This window comes from Leptinotarsa decemlineata, unplaced genomic scaffold, assembly GCF_025532065.1.
Source record: "Leptinotarsa decemlineata unplaced genomic scaffold, Ldec_3_MD MMD2_tig00000008_RagTag_RagTag, whole genome shotgun sequence".
Lineage (NCBI taxonomy): Eukaryota > Metazoa > Arthropoda > Insecta > Coleoptera > Chrysomelidae > Leptinotarsa > Leptinotarsa decemlineata.
This window is the reverse complement of record NW_027412537.1, coordinates 7,176,272-7,190,840: the sequence shown is the minus strand read 5'-3', so window position 1 is coordinate 7,190,840 and position 14,569 is coordinate 7,176,272. Positions and strand designations below refer to the sequence as shown.

Sequence of the window (14,569 nt, the reverse complement as noted above, 5' to 3'; positions counted from 1 at the left end):
CAATTTATATGGAGAATGATGTCCTTGAAAATGGTGCCAGGGTCGAAACGTCGAATCACGCAAAACTTGAGACGCAGTTCAACCCAAATTTCAATTAGGTAAATTCTCAATGCATACTTGCAATTGAAAATAATTTAAACATGACTGTAAAGTTGTAAGTTTTGAATTTCCTCATTTGTGATTGACATCGAAGCTAGTGAGTTGAAGGCTCTTAAATGCTTATCCGAATATTCTCATTTTTGTTGGGAATCGCATATCGCAAAATAAGCATCGCATTGCGAGTCCTCATACTTGTACGACACATTTTCTTGCGAATAGTTTCTTGTCTGATGACTGTAATTTCCTTTCGTTATTAAATGTTTTAATAAATGTAAACTAAATAGTTGTTTTGTATTTCTTTACGATAAAGAAGACACATTCGAATGAAGACGGTTTGTAAGCAACTCTCAACAAGTAACGGAACAAATGATTCAGCATGTCGGCTTTATAGTTACAGCTAGCCTTTCTGCAGAAGCATGCTTGGCGATAGACTACGCACAGATGTACTGTGTCCTTTCTACTAATATCTTCGATAAACTAGATATAATCAAATAAATGTTATTACGCGGGTATCATCATTTGAACATGTGTATCTCGAATTTCACTCCTAGAGCGTGGTATATGAGGACCACGGGGCCCATATAGGAATTAAAGTAACGGGCCCCTAACATTTTTGTCAAGCCTTGCAGAAGGTATGGGTTCCATAATATCAAATGACTGTACAGTCTCGGACCCACCATCAACAACAATTCGTCAAACTGGGTACAATTTACCAAAACTAGCTCAATATAGATTATAGATGGATAAAATACCCGTATCTTCATCTCCGTGATGTGATTGTGATAGTCTTGTATCCTACAATTTCTAAACATTTTAAGAATACTATACTTTCTTATCCTGTCAAGAAAGCTTTCAATGGTTTCCAAAAACGATACAATTGAATAAGTGGAAATGAATTATTCCAAATATCTATATAAAAAACCAATGTAAATAAAAGACGATTTGTACTAGGTATATATTTTCTTTTCATTTTCTCATCATCCAATGTAAGTACAATTTTTTTTTCAAAATGTTTCACTATGGGATATCCAAACATTTACTAATATACACAATTTCACGGGACCATCTCTGGTTTTCTATTTTGTGAGATGTCATTTTGAAGAAATGAAAGAGATGGGCTATTCCATCGACATAAACTTAAGGTTATCACGTGTCACCATAACAATCTGTGCCATAACTACGTTTTATTGGTACAATTTCGGTACCAGAATAACTATTAACGTCGTTTTTTTTTATTTTTTGAATCATCAATGTAATTCTTGTTGGAATGGCTAATTGTTGAGAAAGAAGTAATTTGTTAAGTGTTATTTCAAACTGTTTCTGTGTAGTAATGCTTCATCTACTATGTGACATCGTTGAATCATTGGTTGAAAGAAAAATAAAAAAAAATAAACATAAAATCTTACAGATCTAATGTCAACGTCAACATCCACAAAGATATTGATAAATTGAACTCTCACCCTGATGCGCCTTTATTTGAACTGGTAGGCATTATGTTTAGGAAAAACAAACACGCAAATAAAGCAAAGCTAGAACATAAACTGTATTTGGCTCGTGAAGATCCAGAACCCATTTTCGATTTATCAGAATGTGAACTGCAAGACGTTCCAAGTGGGGTCTATTCTCTCTGTAGAGTGTTTCTCAAAGAATCCCTGAGGCTTGAACATAACTGTTTATCATCACTCTCAGGAGGGGGAAATTTGAAGGACCTGTTTCTGTTGAAAATTTTGGATATTAGTGATAATAACTTTAAAACGATTCCTGAAAACATTTATTTACTGACAGGTTTACAAGAGTTTTATGCCAAGAATAATAATATAAAAGCAATATGTGAAAGCTTTTGTAAGTTAACAAACCTGAGAGTGTTAGATATTTCCAATAATTCAATAAAACAATTACCAGAAGACATTGGAAGTTTGGTGAATTTGAGAAAATGTGATATGAGCAATAATAAGTTGAAAAAATTACCGAAAAGTATTTACAAGTGGAAAAAGATCAATTCTTTAGCATTGGATAGTGCCGATTTTGTTTTTCCTCCTGTAGATGTTGTCCAAAATGGTTTAAAATCGATAATGAAATTTATTTGTGAACACGAAGCAGTTCCATTCACTTACTCACCCTGTGAAGATATCAGTGAAGACGACATTGATCAGGCAATCGGAATAAAAAAGTCTAGTAGTTTCCAGCAGCAGAAAGTGCAAGAGTTTTTAGAAATAGAGAGATATAATGAGATTCTTAGAAAGCAAGAAGAGGAATTTGCCAACGCTTCAAAAATAAAAAGAGAGAAACTCTTGGCTGTTTTGTCCAAACAGTCAAACCAATTTGACCAAGAACTAAACAAACTTCAGCAAAGTAAAGAGATCGAAAGGTTTCGGTTGATCGAGCAACTTCAGGAGGCTGAAAATAACGCAGATCTGGCTATAAGTCAATTACTTTCTCTGAACAATGAACCCTCAGGTCAGATCCTCGAACAAGAAAAATTAGAAGAGGAGAGAATGCTGGCAGCAATCAATCGTTATAATGAAACTTTGAGGAAAGAAGATATCTTAGAAGCAATGGAGGATATTTTAGCCCAAGAAACAATGAAATTTAAAGAATTTGATCAGAGTCGAATTGAATCATCAAGAAGCATATTAGAACGAGAAACAAAAGATGATTCGAAATTGCTAGAAATCCTTCAAAGCCAGGATGAACGTAAAATGGAACTAGTAAACCAACTCAAAATAGATAGCGATTTACAAAGAGCTGCGGTTGGTACACTTCTTGAAAGGGGTGATGCCAGGAGCTGGGGAATCTTACAGCAGATAAGATTGGTGGAAGCTCAACTGGCTGCTCTCACCAAATTAGAAATTGACAAAAAAACTCTTCAAATGGATCAGCAGCTGAACGATTTTTGTGAAAAACGGTACAATTTATCAGTACTGTTGATGGAGCTACTGGAACAACAAAAGGAACGCAGATCTCAGCTAATTTCTACTCTGCAGATTATGGAACAAAGCAACAACCAAAACATGGAAGATTTCTGGTTGAAACAATATCAGAGGTTATTGGACAAGTTACCAGAGGGATTATCTGAAGCACAAAAAAATATTTCTCCTTCACTGGCCCAAGGTCTTCTTGTTAATGGAGTGATTCATTGCCTGCCATTCTTAGCTAAACTGACTCAAAGACAGTGCGATATTAGAATGATCTCTGATACTGATCTACTAGAGGCGGGAGTGAACAGCGAGAAAGAACGCAGGAGCATTCTTGATGTTTTCTGGACATATGAGAAAGAAAAAGAGACTTGTGGATTTTCTAATGTTGGTGTTGTAACCCCCTCTGCACCAATGGAGGCTAGTGCATCTGCTCCTCCTTTGCCCTTGGAACCGTCTGCACCTATTTCTGATACCATTAAGGCAATAAGCTCGGCTGAGTGTGTGGTTTGTTTGGATTTAGAATGCGAGATTATATTTGTGCCATGCGGTCATATATGTTGCTGCTGTCATTGTTCAAAAAATGTTTCTGAATGTCCACTTTGTAGGTCAAGCATTGAAAGAAAAATTACGCTTGTTCTTTAGTGATATTTTACATTGACTCGTCAATTTTAACTACTATATGCCTTTCAATTTAAAGCTACAATTTTATCTCAGGTTTCAGGATTGTTCATTCTTGAATGTGGGGGCTTTCTTTGTTGAATATCGCATTTGAATGTTTGTATTATCCTACATATTTTTGTTAATAACATTAATTCAATACCTAAACCAGAGATACTTCTTTTATGTGATATAGTCTACTGCTAAAACTTTATACACAAATTTTATTGTTGTTTTCAACAATAGACTTCTTGAAATATGCAGAGTTGGCCAAATTCACTCTTTATGAATTGATATCCCAATTCATGTGAAAAACTTGTGTTCATGAATTGACATTTCATCTGTTTTTGTGAATTGCTACTTTTAAAAAATTCACTATACTTATTTTCAAAATAAGTAAAAAGCTATAACAGGGTTGAACTGAGTAATCAGTTTTGTGGAATAACTTTTTTTTGGGAGTCACACACGGGACTTTTTTTTTTAGTTGAAGAGAGGAAAAGAAAGATATCATTCTTGGTTTAGTTTTTGATTCAGATTGTGAAAAATTATAAAGAACTAATATACATTTCTCAACATCATCACTTTTTTGACAGATATTAAATTCAATATTGTTTTTTTACCTGAATGGGCTATTATGTAGTTCAATTGAAAGAATATAATGAATAATAATGTATATTTTGTAAGCCTATCAATTGAAATCTCAATTCATTTTTCAATTTGAAACATTTGAAACTCATTTTTAAGGGAATTGAAGCCATTAAAAATTAATTGATTTCAGTTCTCCATAACAAATAATTATTTGAAAAAAAACAGTGGAAAAATGAATTGAAGTTAATATCAAAATATGGCCTAACTTGGAATGATAAAAATAATCTCATAAGTATAGTATTAATATACTAAACTTTTTCTGATATTTACATAAATAAGAAGTTCCGAATTTATTCATAGAAAATGTCCGTGAATAAATAAAACATTGGTTTTCTAGTCACTTTGGGGATACGCTGGTGTCCCAAATATAGTCATTGTTATGTTGGTTAAAGAATAAATAACCAAACTTTGCTTTAACATTTTTTTAATATTTACTTTTCTCAAGATCATAAGTAATCACATCATTTTTTAACTGATGAGGACTGTTGCTATAGTAATATACCAAGCACATATGTTTATTAATGAAATAATCTTGTTCAGAGTGACAAATGATTTTCATATTTATAGAAAATATTTAGATATGTCAGCCTCTGCTACCCTGGTAATTTTTGAATAATCAGTATTTAAGTGTGAAATAAACAAATCCTTCAACGATGTATATAGAGGTACTGTCATAATTTGGTAATTGTGTGCCTCAATTGTGCATACTATTTTCAGTATGTTAACATAATTCAAATTGATTTTTAACAGATTGGTTGTTTTTTCCATTTATAGATGACTGTTGAATTGTTTCATTATTTTTGGTTTATAAACTTCTTGATTTATATATGATAATTTTGATCTTTTTCTATACTCTTCCACTTAATCTTCTAATTATTAATCAAGAATGAAATTTTATATCCATAACACTCCTTTCAATTGCTATAAATCGAGTGCCTCAAAGTCGTGTATTACTTTCAAGGTATCCCAAAATTATGTTCAATTCGTTGGCTATTTTTCCTGGTTAATAATTTTATGATTGACTTTTTTTATTATATAACTGGGCAATATATGAATATTAATAAACTCATTATTTTTAATTTAATAAATTATTGGTAATTTTTTATTTCTTCAATTTTCAAATATATATTTACTGTCAAGGAAATATTTATTATACTTGATTGGAAAAGTAACTTAATACAAAACTCGATGTTTTTCTATGTCTACTAGTTCTAGTCTGTGTATTTTTATACTCGCACAATATATGCATTGTTATTATTATTATTGTTTTCATTTTATATTATTTTTGAGACAATAACTTCCATTCGGAAGATTTTTATAAAGACCTATAACAAACATTTCAATATAGACGACATAAAATTGTCTAGCGATACATTATAAAGTCGCCCCCCTACTCGGGAGGCTTGTTGCATTTTTATTTCACATACATACAGTCTCCTATACGTAGTTATCCAATCACCCCGAGCTGGATACTAGCGTGAATAAACGGGGCCTCTTACTAATCACTTTTTGAAAAACACATTTAAGTGATTACCACAATGAACTTAACACAAAACGGAGCTTCACTCTAGCACGTGTTATACGCGTGTCTTTTTTGTGGACCGACATTATTGGCACTTCCGTCCACTTCCATGGCCACTATGGAACTCAAACTAAAAGTAATTAATCTGCTCTGCTAATACCACAAATAATAATGTAAAATCTGCTGGAATTTCCTTCACTTGCATACTTTTTCGTTATCTCCTCCTAAACTATCTCAAAACAAATTAAGTATCCATTGTTTTCCAAGGACTGCCAGGACCTCACCTGCCAACTCGTCTTATTCACAATTATATTAAAAAACTGTGTGTATTTGAAAATGATCCTATAGGAAAATAAAGAAAAAAAAAAGATTTTTCAGTTGTGTAATGTTGAGTTGAATATTAATTATTGTGTACTTGTGAAACATTGAAAGCTAATGAAAAATGAAATGAAATTTTCCCGAGTGTTATGATAGAAGTTACCAACACTTTTCCCACAGCAGAACTAAACAGTTTTCTCACTCTCTTATCACTTTGTTTTTCAATACATAAAGGCAGCTATGATCTCCATTATACAGCGTTATTTGGTTCAGGTTTCCTTGAAACAACAGTTTTCATGGAGTAGCCTTGTTATCATCAAGAAGTGGAGGTGATGACTACTCCCCATACAAATGTGCCATCTATGGGATTGACAGAAGATTCACTGCATGAGTATCGAAGGTTAGAAAGGTTTCCCTAGGCTGTCACTTGTAAATCAAAACTTCCATATCGATCACCGAACAAGATTTGAACTACTTTACAATTATATGTAACTTGCCCTGGAGTAGGGATACAAGTAAACAAAGTTGGTTAACTTAGGAAAATGTTTCCCATTTTACGTTTTTTGAAATTAAATATATTGAAAGGAAAAAACCATCAAACATAAAAACTCCCTGAGCAAAGCCAGGTATCTCAGTAACAATAAAAAATGAAAATGACTTATCTGGATTGTTACGTTTCTTGATGGGAAAACCAATCTAATACGTAATTTTTTGCGTCTAGACTTGTGATTTATATGGATTATACAGAAAAATAGATGAAATTATTTGGAAGTGATAAGGAATCATAGAACTGTAACAAATACTTCCTTTTAAAGTAATATAATAAATATTTTAACATTTATTAACTTAAATTCTAACTTGACTTACACAATAACATTCAACTCTGAGATCTCAATGTTTTCAATATACTTGTTAAAGTCTCCAGAGGTTCCAGATGCAATGGATTATTCTTGTCCAACTGCTGATGTAGATTGAGCACAGTTGCAGAAAACATCTTGAATTCTGGCATACTTCCTAGAAACCAAATTCTAGGTAGGATGAGACTTATCAGTCTGACCTTCTGGACGGCATCTGTGACGATACAAAACTTGAGAGCGCTCAGCAAATATCGATCGAGTAGAGATGTCAGAGCGAGCTCCTTGAGAATGTTGTCATTGAGAATTCCTTGCCAGCTGGTGATATTTTTCAGTAGCTTCAGTCCGCTTGCAAACTGACGCTGGAAAAACTGGGACCTGCTTTCAGCAATTTTGGGTGATATTGGGATGAAAACATCATGTTCCAAGGAAGTTTTCATTTTATGTAAAACTGAGCTGAACAAGTTTTCCAGTGGTTGACTCGCAGGCCCGAGAGAGGGGAATCTTCTGATGTACCTGCTTAGTATTCCAACAAGTCGCAAAGTTTGTGAACTCGAGAGCGGATCCCAGCATTTGTCAACCAGTTGGGTGAGTTTTGGAACTATCAGTTTCTCTACAATGGTTGGTAAGAGAAAAATGTCTGGATCCTTTGCAAGACTCTCTTCGGTTTCATCGTCATGCAGACCATACAATGCCAAAGTCCTGTACCAGTCCAACTTTTCCAGCTCCACAGTTTCGTTCAGGGGATCCCAAAAAATCAGGTTGAGTCTCACTAATGGACCGACAACCTTCGGCAAACAAAAAGTCGCATAGGCTTCGGTATAGGCTGTGAGATCAGTTGATCGCCACCCCTCAAACCTGATGAGTATGTTTGCAGCAGACGAATAATCATCCACTACATCCTCAAATATGTCTCGTAGTTCGGTCTGAATCTGCTCTTTTTCCTTATCAAAATGGAGGCTGTCCTGTGGAGAAATCTCATCATCGCTGGACATACCTATAGAACAACCAGTATCAGCACACCCACTTAGGTATGATGAATATTATTGCAGCTCACCTTCAACATGCTTCGGTTGTCCGGGGATTTCTCTGGCTCGTCTTCGTCTTATCCTTCTGCCCTCCCTCTCGGCAGCTCTTTGTTGTTTCTCTTCTTCTTCTCTGCCTTTTCGTAATACACCTCCCTTTACCGTCGCTTCTTCTGCTTGGTCTCTGACATCTTGCCTTCTCCTCTCTATCAACCAGTCTGACTTGCGAGCCATCAATTCTAGGGCACGTTGTTCTAAGTTCGCAATTACCTCTATTTTCTCGTCAAAGCATTCCACAAGATCTGTTATGTAACCTAAAATAAGAAAATGTTTTACTATATTGAATGTCCGATTATGACTGATATCGATAGGGTTTCTGACTCCGGTTAGCTTTGGTTTTGAAATTGCCTTTGGTTTTAATAGTTTATCGAATAAAAATACTTTGAATGACAAGACGTTGTTTTTATGTTTGACAAGTATATCAAGTCTGTTTATTTTTGTCAACTATTCAAATCTAATAAATTAATAGTATATGAGCAAAATAAATAAAACAAACATTTCAGATAAATATCCGTAGAAACACACTCCCTCCTGTTGAAGAAATCCTGTTCTCCAATTAATAAATAATAATCCGTAAGAACACTTCTTCCTGGTGAAGAACTCCTGTTCTTCAACTATGTGGTTCGTCAACGTCGAGAATGCACAACTTAGTCAAAGGTCTCCTAAATGTACCCATGGACGTTTTAACATCTACCACTCCAATGTGACCATCTTTTCCTTGATGAACCTCAGTGACGATACCTTTTGGCCAGGTGTTTCTCTAAAACTGGTTGTCAACTATGATAACCACATTACCAACCTTGACTTTCCTTAGGGACGAAGAAAAACACTTAGTTCTCTTGGTTAAAACAGGTTAGTATTCCTTTATCCATCGTCTCCAAAAATGATCCGAGAGAAGTTGAGATATTCGCTACTGTTTTCTAGTAAATAAATCAATTTCTTCGAAATCACCTGGGATCTGAGTTACACTTGATGTTCCCATTAAAAAGTGATCCATGCATTTTTTGACAATGAAAATGGCGATAACCGTGAACATTTCATTTGATACAAAAGTTTAAAGAATTCTAGAGTATTTACTGTGGACATTTTCAATAATTTGTATCCTTAATGACTTTCTCAGAATTATTATGGAACCACTTACCTCTAAGTTCCTGATAAAATCTGAAACGGTTAGCAGCAGCAGGTGCCTTAAGTTTCAGTTCTGCCAGCTCAGCCATCACTTCCTGTATATCTTCCTGGGTTTTTTGTAACTGATTCTTGTGCTTTTCCTGGGATCTATAAACATTCTCGTATTGTTCCTGGAGTTTGGCAGCTATCATCTGAGGAGTTCTAGGAATGCCAGGATCAATAACAGGAATGTGGGTACTGATTTGAGGGGGAGAAGGGCACTCCAAGGAGAAGAGAACTTCTCTAGCTGCTTCCATAGCTGCCCCAGTTACCCCCTTTCTGATTTGTTGGTCTTCCCATTCATCGATTTCATGATCTGAATCTTGAGCAGCTAAGAATTGTTCTCTCCTACGTTCCTGATCTCTCAAAGCTAAATTTATGTCCATATCTATTCTCTCTTCGTCACTACCATCATTTTCATCTTCTCTCATGTGTCGACCTTTATCTTCTGGCTCCTCCTCTTCTGTTGGGATGAAATCTCCCATCTCTCTTGCTCTCTGTCTACGTTTTCTTGCAGCGTGGATCATTGCAGCATCCGGAATAGCTCCAGACTCCAGTACCTTCTTGAAATTGTTAGGTTTTGAAAATCGATGGCCTATTTGTTCATCACTGTTAGCATCATCCTCGGAACTCAGGTCATCTTTTCCTAAAACATATTTAAACATTTTTCTTCTATTCATGAGTTACTGCTCATTATTTTTACAATCCATCTCATTTGATAGGCAAAATTCATGGATCCAAATCACTACTTATGAGACTTGTCCTTCAGAAGTCAATATAAGCAGTAACTTTTTAATTTGTCTTTCACTACACTTGAGCAGATTCTTTGTTGATGTGGATTTATTGATTTTTCAGACTGTGGAAGGTTAAAAACTCACGAAAATTAAGAAAAATTACCTGTCTCACAAAAAATGTTTTTCAAAGAACGTGTAAGGAATTCAAAACAGAACAAATGCAAGGATAAACTTTAACAGGGGAATCAAAAAAATTAATATTTTCACAACTATCGGGAAGAATTAATGAGAAAATAGAATAGAATATAATATGTTCATTTCATCACAATAACTACGAAAGTACAATAGTGACAAGTCAAACCGACAAACAAGAATAACAATAATTGAACGATAGTTATTGTTATACACGCTGATCACATCTAAAACAATTATTATGGAAAAAATAAAATAATAATAAAAAACACATGTAACATATTAAAATATTAATGTCTCACAATTCAAATATTCGTCGATGGAGTAGAAACAGTGCCTTAATAGTGAGTGCTTAACTCTAGTCTTGAAACGGTTGAAACTCAGACCGGTAATGTCTGTTGGTATTTTATTGTATAAATGTAAGTTGAGTAAATTTCAAGCTGATAAAATTGTGGCTTCAGGTGTGCACCTCTTCGAGTAGGGTAATTATGAAAGTCAGCATTTGTAAGGTACTTAGTATTATTTTTGTGAATCTCTAAAATGTTATAGAGTATGAAAATACATGGCAAGGATAGAATTTTGAGTTTTTTAAATGGAGCACGACAGTGTTCTCTGTAAGAAACATTGGCTATGATCCGGATTGCTTTTTTTTGCATACGAAAAGCTTTAATTGCATTTGAAGACTGACCCCATAAAAGTATGCCATATGTTAGGTGGCTGTTAAAAAGAGAAAAGTATGTCTGTAATACCATACTTTGACTAAGACACATTTTCAGATGTCTTAGTAGAAACAGTTGTGTAGAAAGTTTTTTACACAGACCAGCAACATGTTTTTCCCAATTAAACATGTAATCAATTTTAAACCCCAATAAATCTACAAGTTGCTTCTTCGTTAGTTGTCTATTTGATGATATTATAATTTTCTGTGTCTTATCCCTGTTTAGTTTGAGATAATTTGATGTAAACCAAGTTTTAGCATCATTATCTGTTGTAGAACATAGGTCCATTAAGTCGTTAACATTTGAGTCTGCTTCTACCGTTGATACATCATCTGCATAGCAAAAAAATAAGCTTGGGAGTAAGAAATTAAAAATATCATTAATATATACCACAAAAAGAGTATAAACAACTTGTTTTCTCCCGCACAAGTAGGTTTTCATTAGCTCTAAAGCTCTGCCACGTATCCCGTAATATTCCAATTTACCTAGTAGCTCCTAGCTCAAAAGCCTTACTTAGATCACATAGAATTAGAGCAGACACTAGCCCCTTTTCGTTATTCTCTATTATTGTATCAACTATAGCCATCAGAGCTTGGGTTTGTTAGACCTAAATCCAAATTGATTTTTATTAAATATTGAATGAGCATGTAAAAAGGAAATTAAGCAATCTTCAATTAGCATCCCAAAAATTTTACCAAAGATAGGAATGATAGATATGGGTCTATAGTTATCTGAAATACTTGGATCACCCTTTTTGAATATGAGAATAACTTTACTTGTTTTGAAGATGTCTGGAAATAGTCCTTCACAGAGGCAACGGTTGAAAAGAACAGTCAATGAACCAGAGACAAGGTGTAGGGTTTCTTTAATCATTCTACTGTTTAAGTTGTATATGTCCAAGCAAGCAAAGTTTTTTAAATTTAATTATTGCTTGTTTAACTTCAACCTCAGTAACTGGACTAAGGAATATAGAAGTACTAGGTTTGGGGAGTGTAAAAAGGTAAGTTAGAGCATTAATGTTGCAGGAAGCAACATATGCTGGATGCTGGAGAAGCAAAATCTAAGATTTATGAAATGAGCTGTAAGGATTGCAAAAACGTATATTGGAATATTAGAACAGATTTCAAGGAATATGTTTCACATATTCCGTTTTTTATACCAGATAAGTCTAGTGCTCAACAGGCCTCAGAGAATTGTCACAGAATAAGTGAGGATTGCTTGATATTGTTGAGACCGATACATAACAGCAGATTAGATGGCTTCGAAAGTTCAGAAATTGAAAAATGTGAAATGACCAAGATGAAGGTCACATTCCAAACAGTGCTTTGTTTACTCTCTTACGTAATAATGATGAGTAGAAATCAGAGCATTTTAGTTGCCATAAAAAGTAATCATTAACATATAAATTAAGAATACTATAGCAAACTAATATAGGGAACCCATTTAATGCCGCTTATTATTGAAGGTAACGTTTCGTGCAAATGTAAAAAAGGTAGTTAGCAAAATGCAAGTGATGATGCGGTGCTTATGTTTTGTTTTGTTTTCATGATACTAATTTTACACTCAATGTTTCAATTATTTCAATTATATCTATGAAAATTCCTATTATAAAGTGTTACATAGGAAAGGTTCCAAAATAAACCTTTGAGGAACACCTGATAGATTTTCTATGAGTGGGAATATCAAAAATACTTGATAGGTAGAATTATAACCTGTGGTGTAAATGAATCTAATGAAAGCACTTTACTCACGTTACAACAAAAACAATGTCTCACTAAAACTAAAGTTTTAGTCACCTCGTGATGATGCTAATTTGGATGGCAAAACACAAGTCAGAAGAGTTTTTATTCTGATGTAGGAAAAAAGTTTCCATTAGAATCAATAATACTGTTATTATCAAATTTCTCAAGTCTTGATGAAAACATTCCACAATACACTCTTTTGAAAGCCTCTGCAAAACCTCATTCTAACAAAATATTCAATTGCGAGTGTGATAAAACTCACTTTCCATTGATAGGGAATATTTAAAACAAAAAAAATGTATTAAACCTTCCAACTTGGTTGGTTAAACATACATCAATAATAGTGTTTTCACAGATCTAGTACGAGAGAGAAGTCATTTTCCCTAATTGTTTATACATTAATGATTTCAGTCCTTTCAATTTAATTTTTTGAATCAATTACCTGCGCATAAGGCATCTCGTCCACTGAGAATCTGCGGATGAGGAGGTGTAGGAGGTTTTTTATGATTGGAATTAACCACCAACACCAGGTCATCCGTTACAATCTCAGTTTTTTCCTTTGATTTGATTTCGTCTTTTTCATGTTTGACATCCTTTTTCTTTTTTTCCTTTTCAAACATTCTCAAAACCTTTTTGCTGTGTGAAGACTTTTTCACCTGAAAAACTTCTCCCTCTTCTTCAGCATCGAAACTCAATAGTATCTGTTGTTTGGAAGATTTGTCTTTTTTTCTTGGTCTTTTTTCGACAGGAGCCGCTTCTTGGAAGTCCATGGGTTGTTCATCTTCATCTTCATCGTCGTTCTCAGTGAATACTCTTCTTTGTATTGTCTTCTTAGGCTTTCTAAACAAAGACATCTTGCTTTCTGGTATCAATTTGTTCCCGTTACTGGTCTGTTTTTATTGATTCAAAAACGTAGAATTTTGCATTCACCTTACCAATCCATTTTGTCAGAGCAAAATTTTATAAAATCAGTTCTTTGGTTGATTAACGATGTTGAGTTGATAACTGATTTGTCTTAAATATTTATTTTTACTTCCGAGACTAGAACCTAACCTAAAAAAACAATCATTATGACGTTTCAACAAACGTGTTTTTTCTGTGAGAGGTATGGAGATACAAAACTATGAAAATTCTAGAGAATTTCAATTTGATGAATTGCTTTTTTTCTCAAATTTGAAAATACCTACTCTATTACCATAGTAAAGTATTCTAAGACTACTCGTAACTCGTAATAGATGAAACATTCCTATTATTAGGTTTGTTTTGATTCGCAGTTAGTACTATTTCGAATCGTCCAAAATAAGTGAGTCAGTTGTGCACTGAGAAGGTTTACGTGAAAACATATTCAGTATTCAGTTGGATGACTGTTTTCTGACTGTTAGGATTAGTCCGGACAGAGAACCAGAACAAGTCTATTATCATTACATAGGAACAGTTTGTTCTTGGAGGCAACAACAAAATTTGATGAACGTTCATTCCTGTTTCTTGTTTATTCTTGTTTAATTTGTCCAATGATTAATTGATCAGAATTAATTTATTCGTTTATTTAATTTGCAACATAGTTATCACCGATTATTAGATGTTTATTTTACTTTTCAGTTCATCAGATTCTTGAATTAGTTCATAATACAAATTTCTTTGATTCGACCACAGAATTATTAATATTGAATTTTTTTTTTGAAATTTGGTATACCACCATTTGAGAGGGTGCCCAGTCCAACGGTGATTATGAATTTTTCTATAAAAATAGCTAATACGATTTCTTGTATTTGAACCTAGAAAAAATATTCGCAACAGGTTTTTGTAGAAAGAAAATGCTATTTGAACACAAAGTACAGTATTTTAAACTCTTCGAAATCGTAGAAAGGATACAAATTTTAAGGAGGTGTCCCGCTTTTAAGTAGGTCATACTGT

The 14,569-nt window shown here is 33.9% G+C and overlaps 2 protein-coding genes across 4 annotated transcripts; one reads left to right on the top strand and one right to left on the bottom strand.

Moving 5' to 3' along the window:
• Nucleotides 1-1,363: 1,363 nt before the first annotated feature.
• LOC111509084 (E3 ubiquitin-protein ligase LRSAM1) lies at nt 1,364-7,372 on the top strand. Its single transcript, XM_023164767.2, has one exon. The coding sequence runs from the start codon at nt 1,593-1,595 to the stop codon at nt 3,657-3,659; it is 2,067 nt and encodes a 688-aa protein (XP_023020535.2). The 5' UTR covers nt 1,364-1,592; the 3' UTR covers nt 3,660-7,372.
• Nucleotides 6,966-13,988, bottom strand: LOC111509090 (PAX3- and PAX7-binding protein 1). 3 transcript variants are annotated; one of them, XM_023164775.2, is made up of 5 exons: nt 13,843-13,988; nt 13,098-13,708; nt 9,243-9,914; nt 8,074-8,355; nt 6,966-8,013 (listed from the first exon to the last, which is right to left on the bottom strand). In XM_023164775.2, the coding sequence occupies exons 2-5, from the start codon at nt 13,507-13,509 to the stop codon at nt 7,040-7,042; spliced, it is 2,340 nt and encodes a 779-aa protein (XP_023020543.2). In that variant the 5' UTR covers nt 13,510-13,708; nt 13,843-13,988; the 3' UTR covers nt 6,966-7,039. The 3 variants fall into 3 exon arrangements, with proteins under 3 accessions (XP_023020543.2, XP_023020544.2, XP_074027045.1); XM_023164776.2 differs by having other exon boundaries at nt 13,851-13,959; XM_074170944.1 differs by lacking the exon at nt 13,843-13,988 and having other exon boundaries at nt 13,098-13,836.
• Between the last annotated feature and the right edge of the window lie 581 nt (nt 13,989-14,569).

Bases quoted from the DNA above. Each gene is read 5' to 3' on its own strand.
- LOC111509084 (XM_023164767.2), top strand. From the start codon at position 1,593: ATGTTTAGGAAAAACAAACACGCAAATAAAGCAAAGCTAGAACATAAA.
- LOC111509090 (XM_023164775.2), bottom strand. From the start codon at position 13,509: ATGTCTTTGTTTAGAAAGCCTAAGAAGACAATACAAAGAAGAGTATTC. The intron at 9,915-13,097 runs GTAATTGATTCA...AATATGTTTTAG, and splicing joins ACGAGATGCCTTATGCGCAG to GAAAAGATGACCTGAGTTCC. The intron at 8,356-9,242 runs GTAAGTGGTTCC...TTCTTATTTTAG, and splicing joins ATTTTATCAGGAACTTAGAG to GTTACATAACAGATCTTGTG.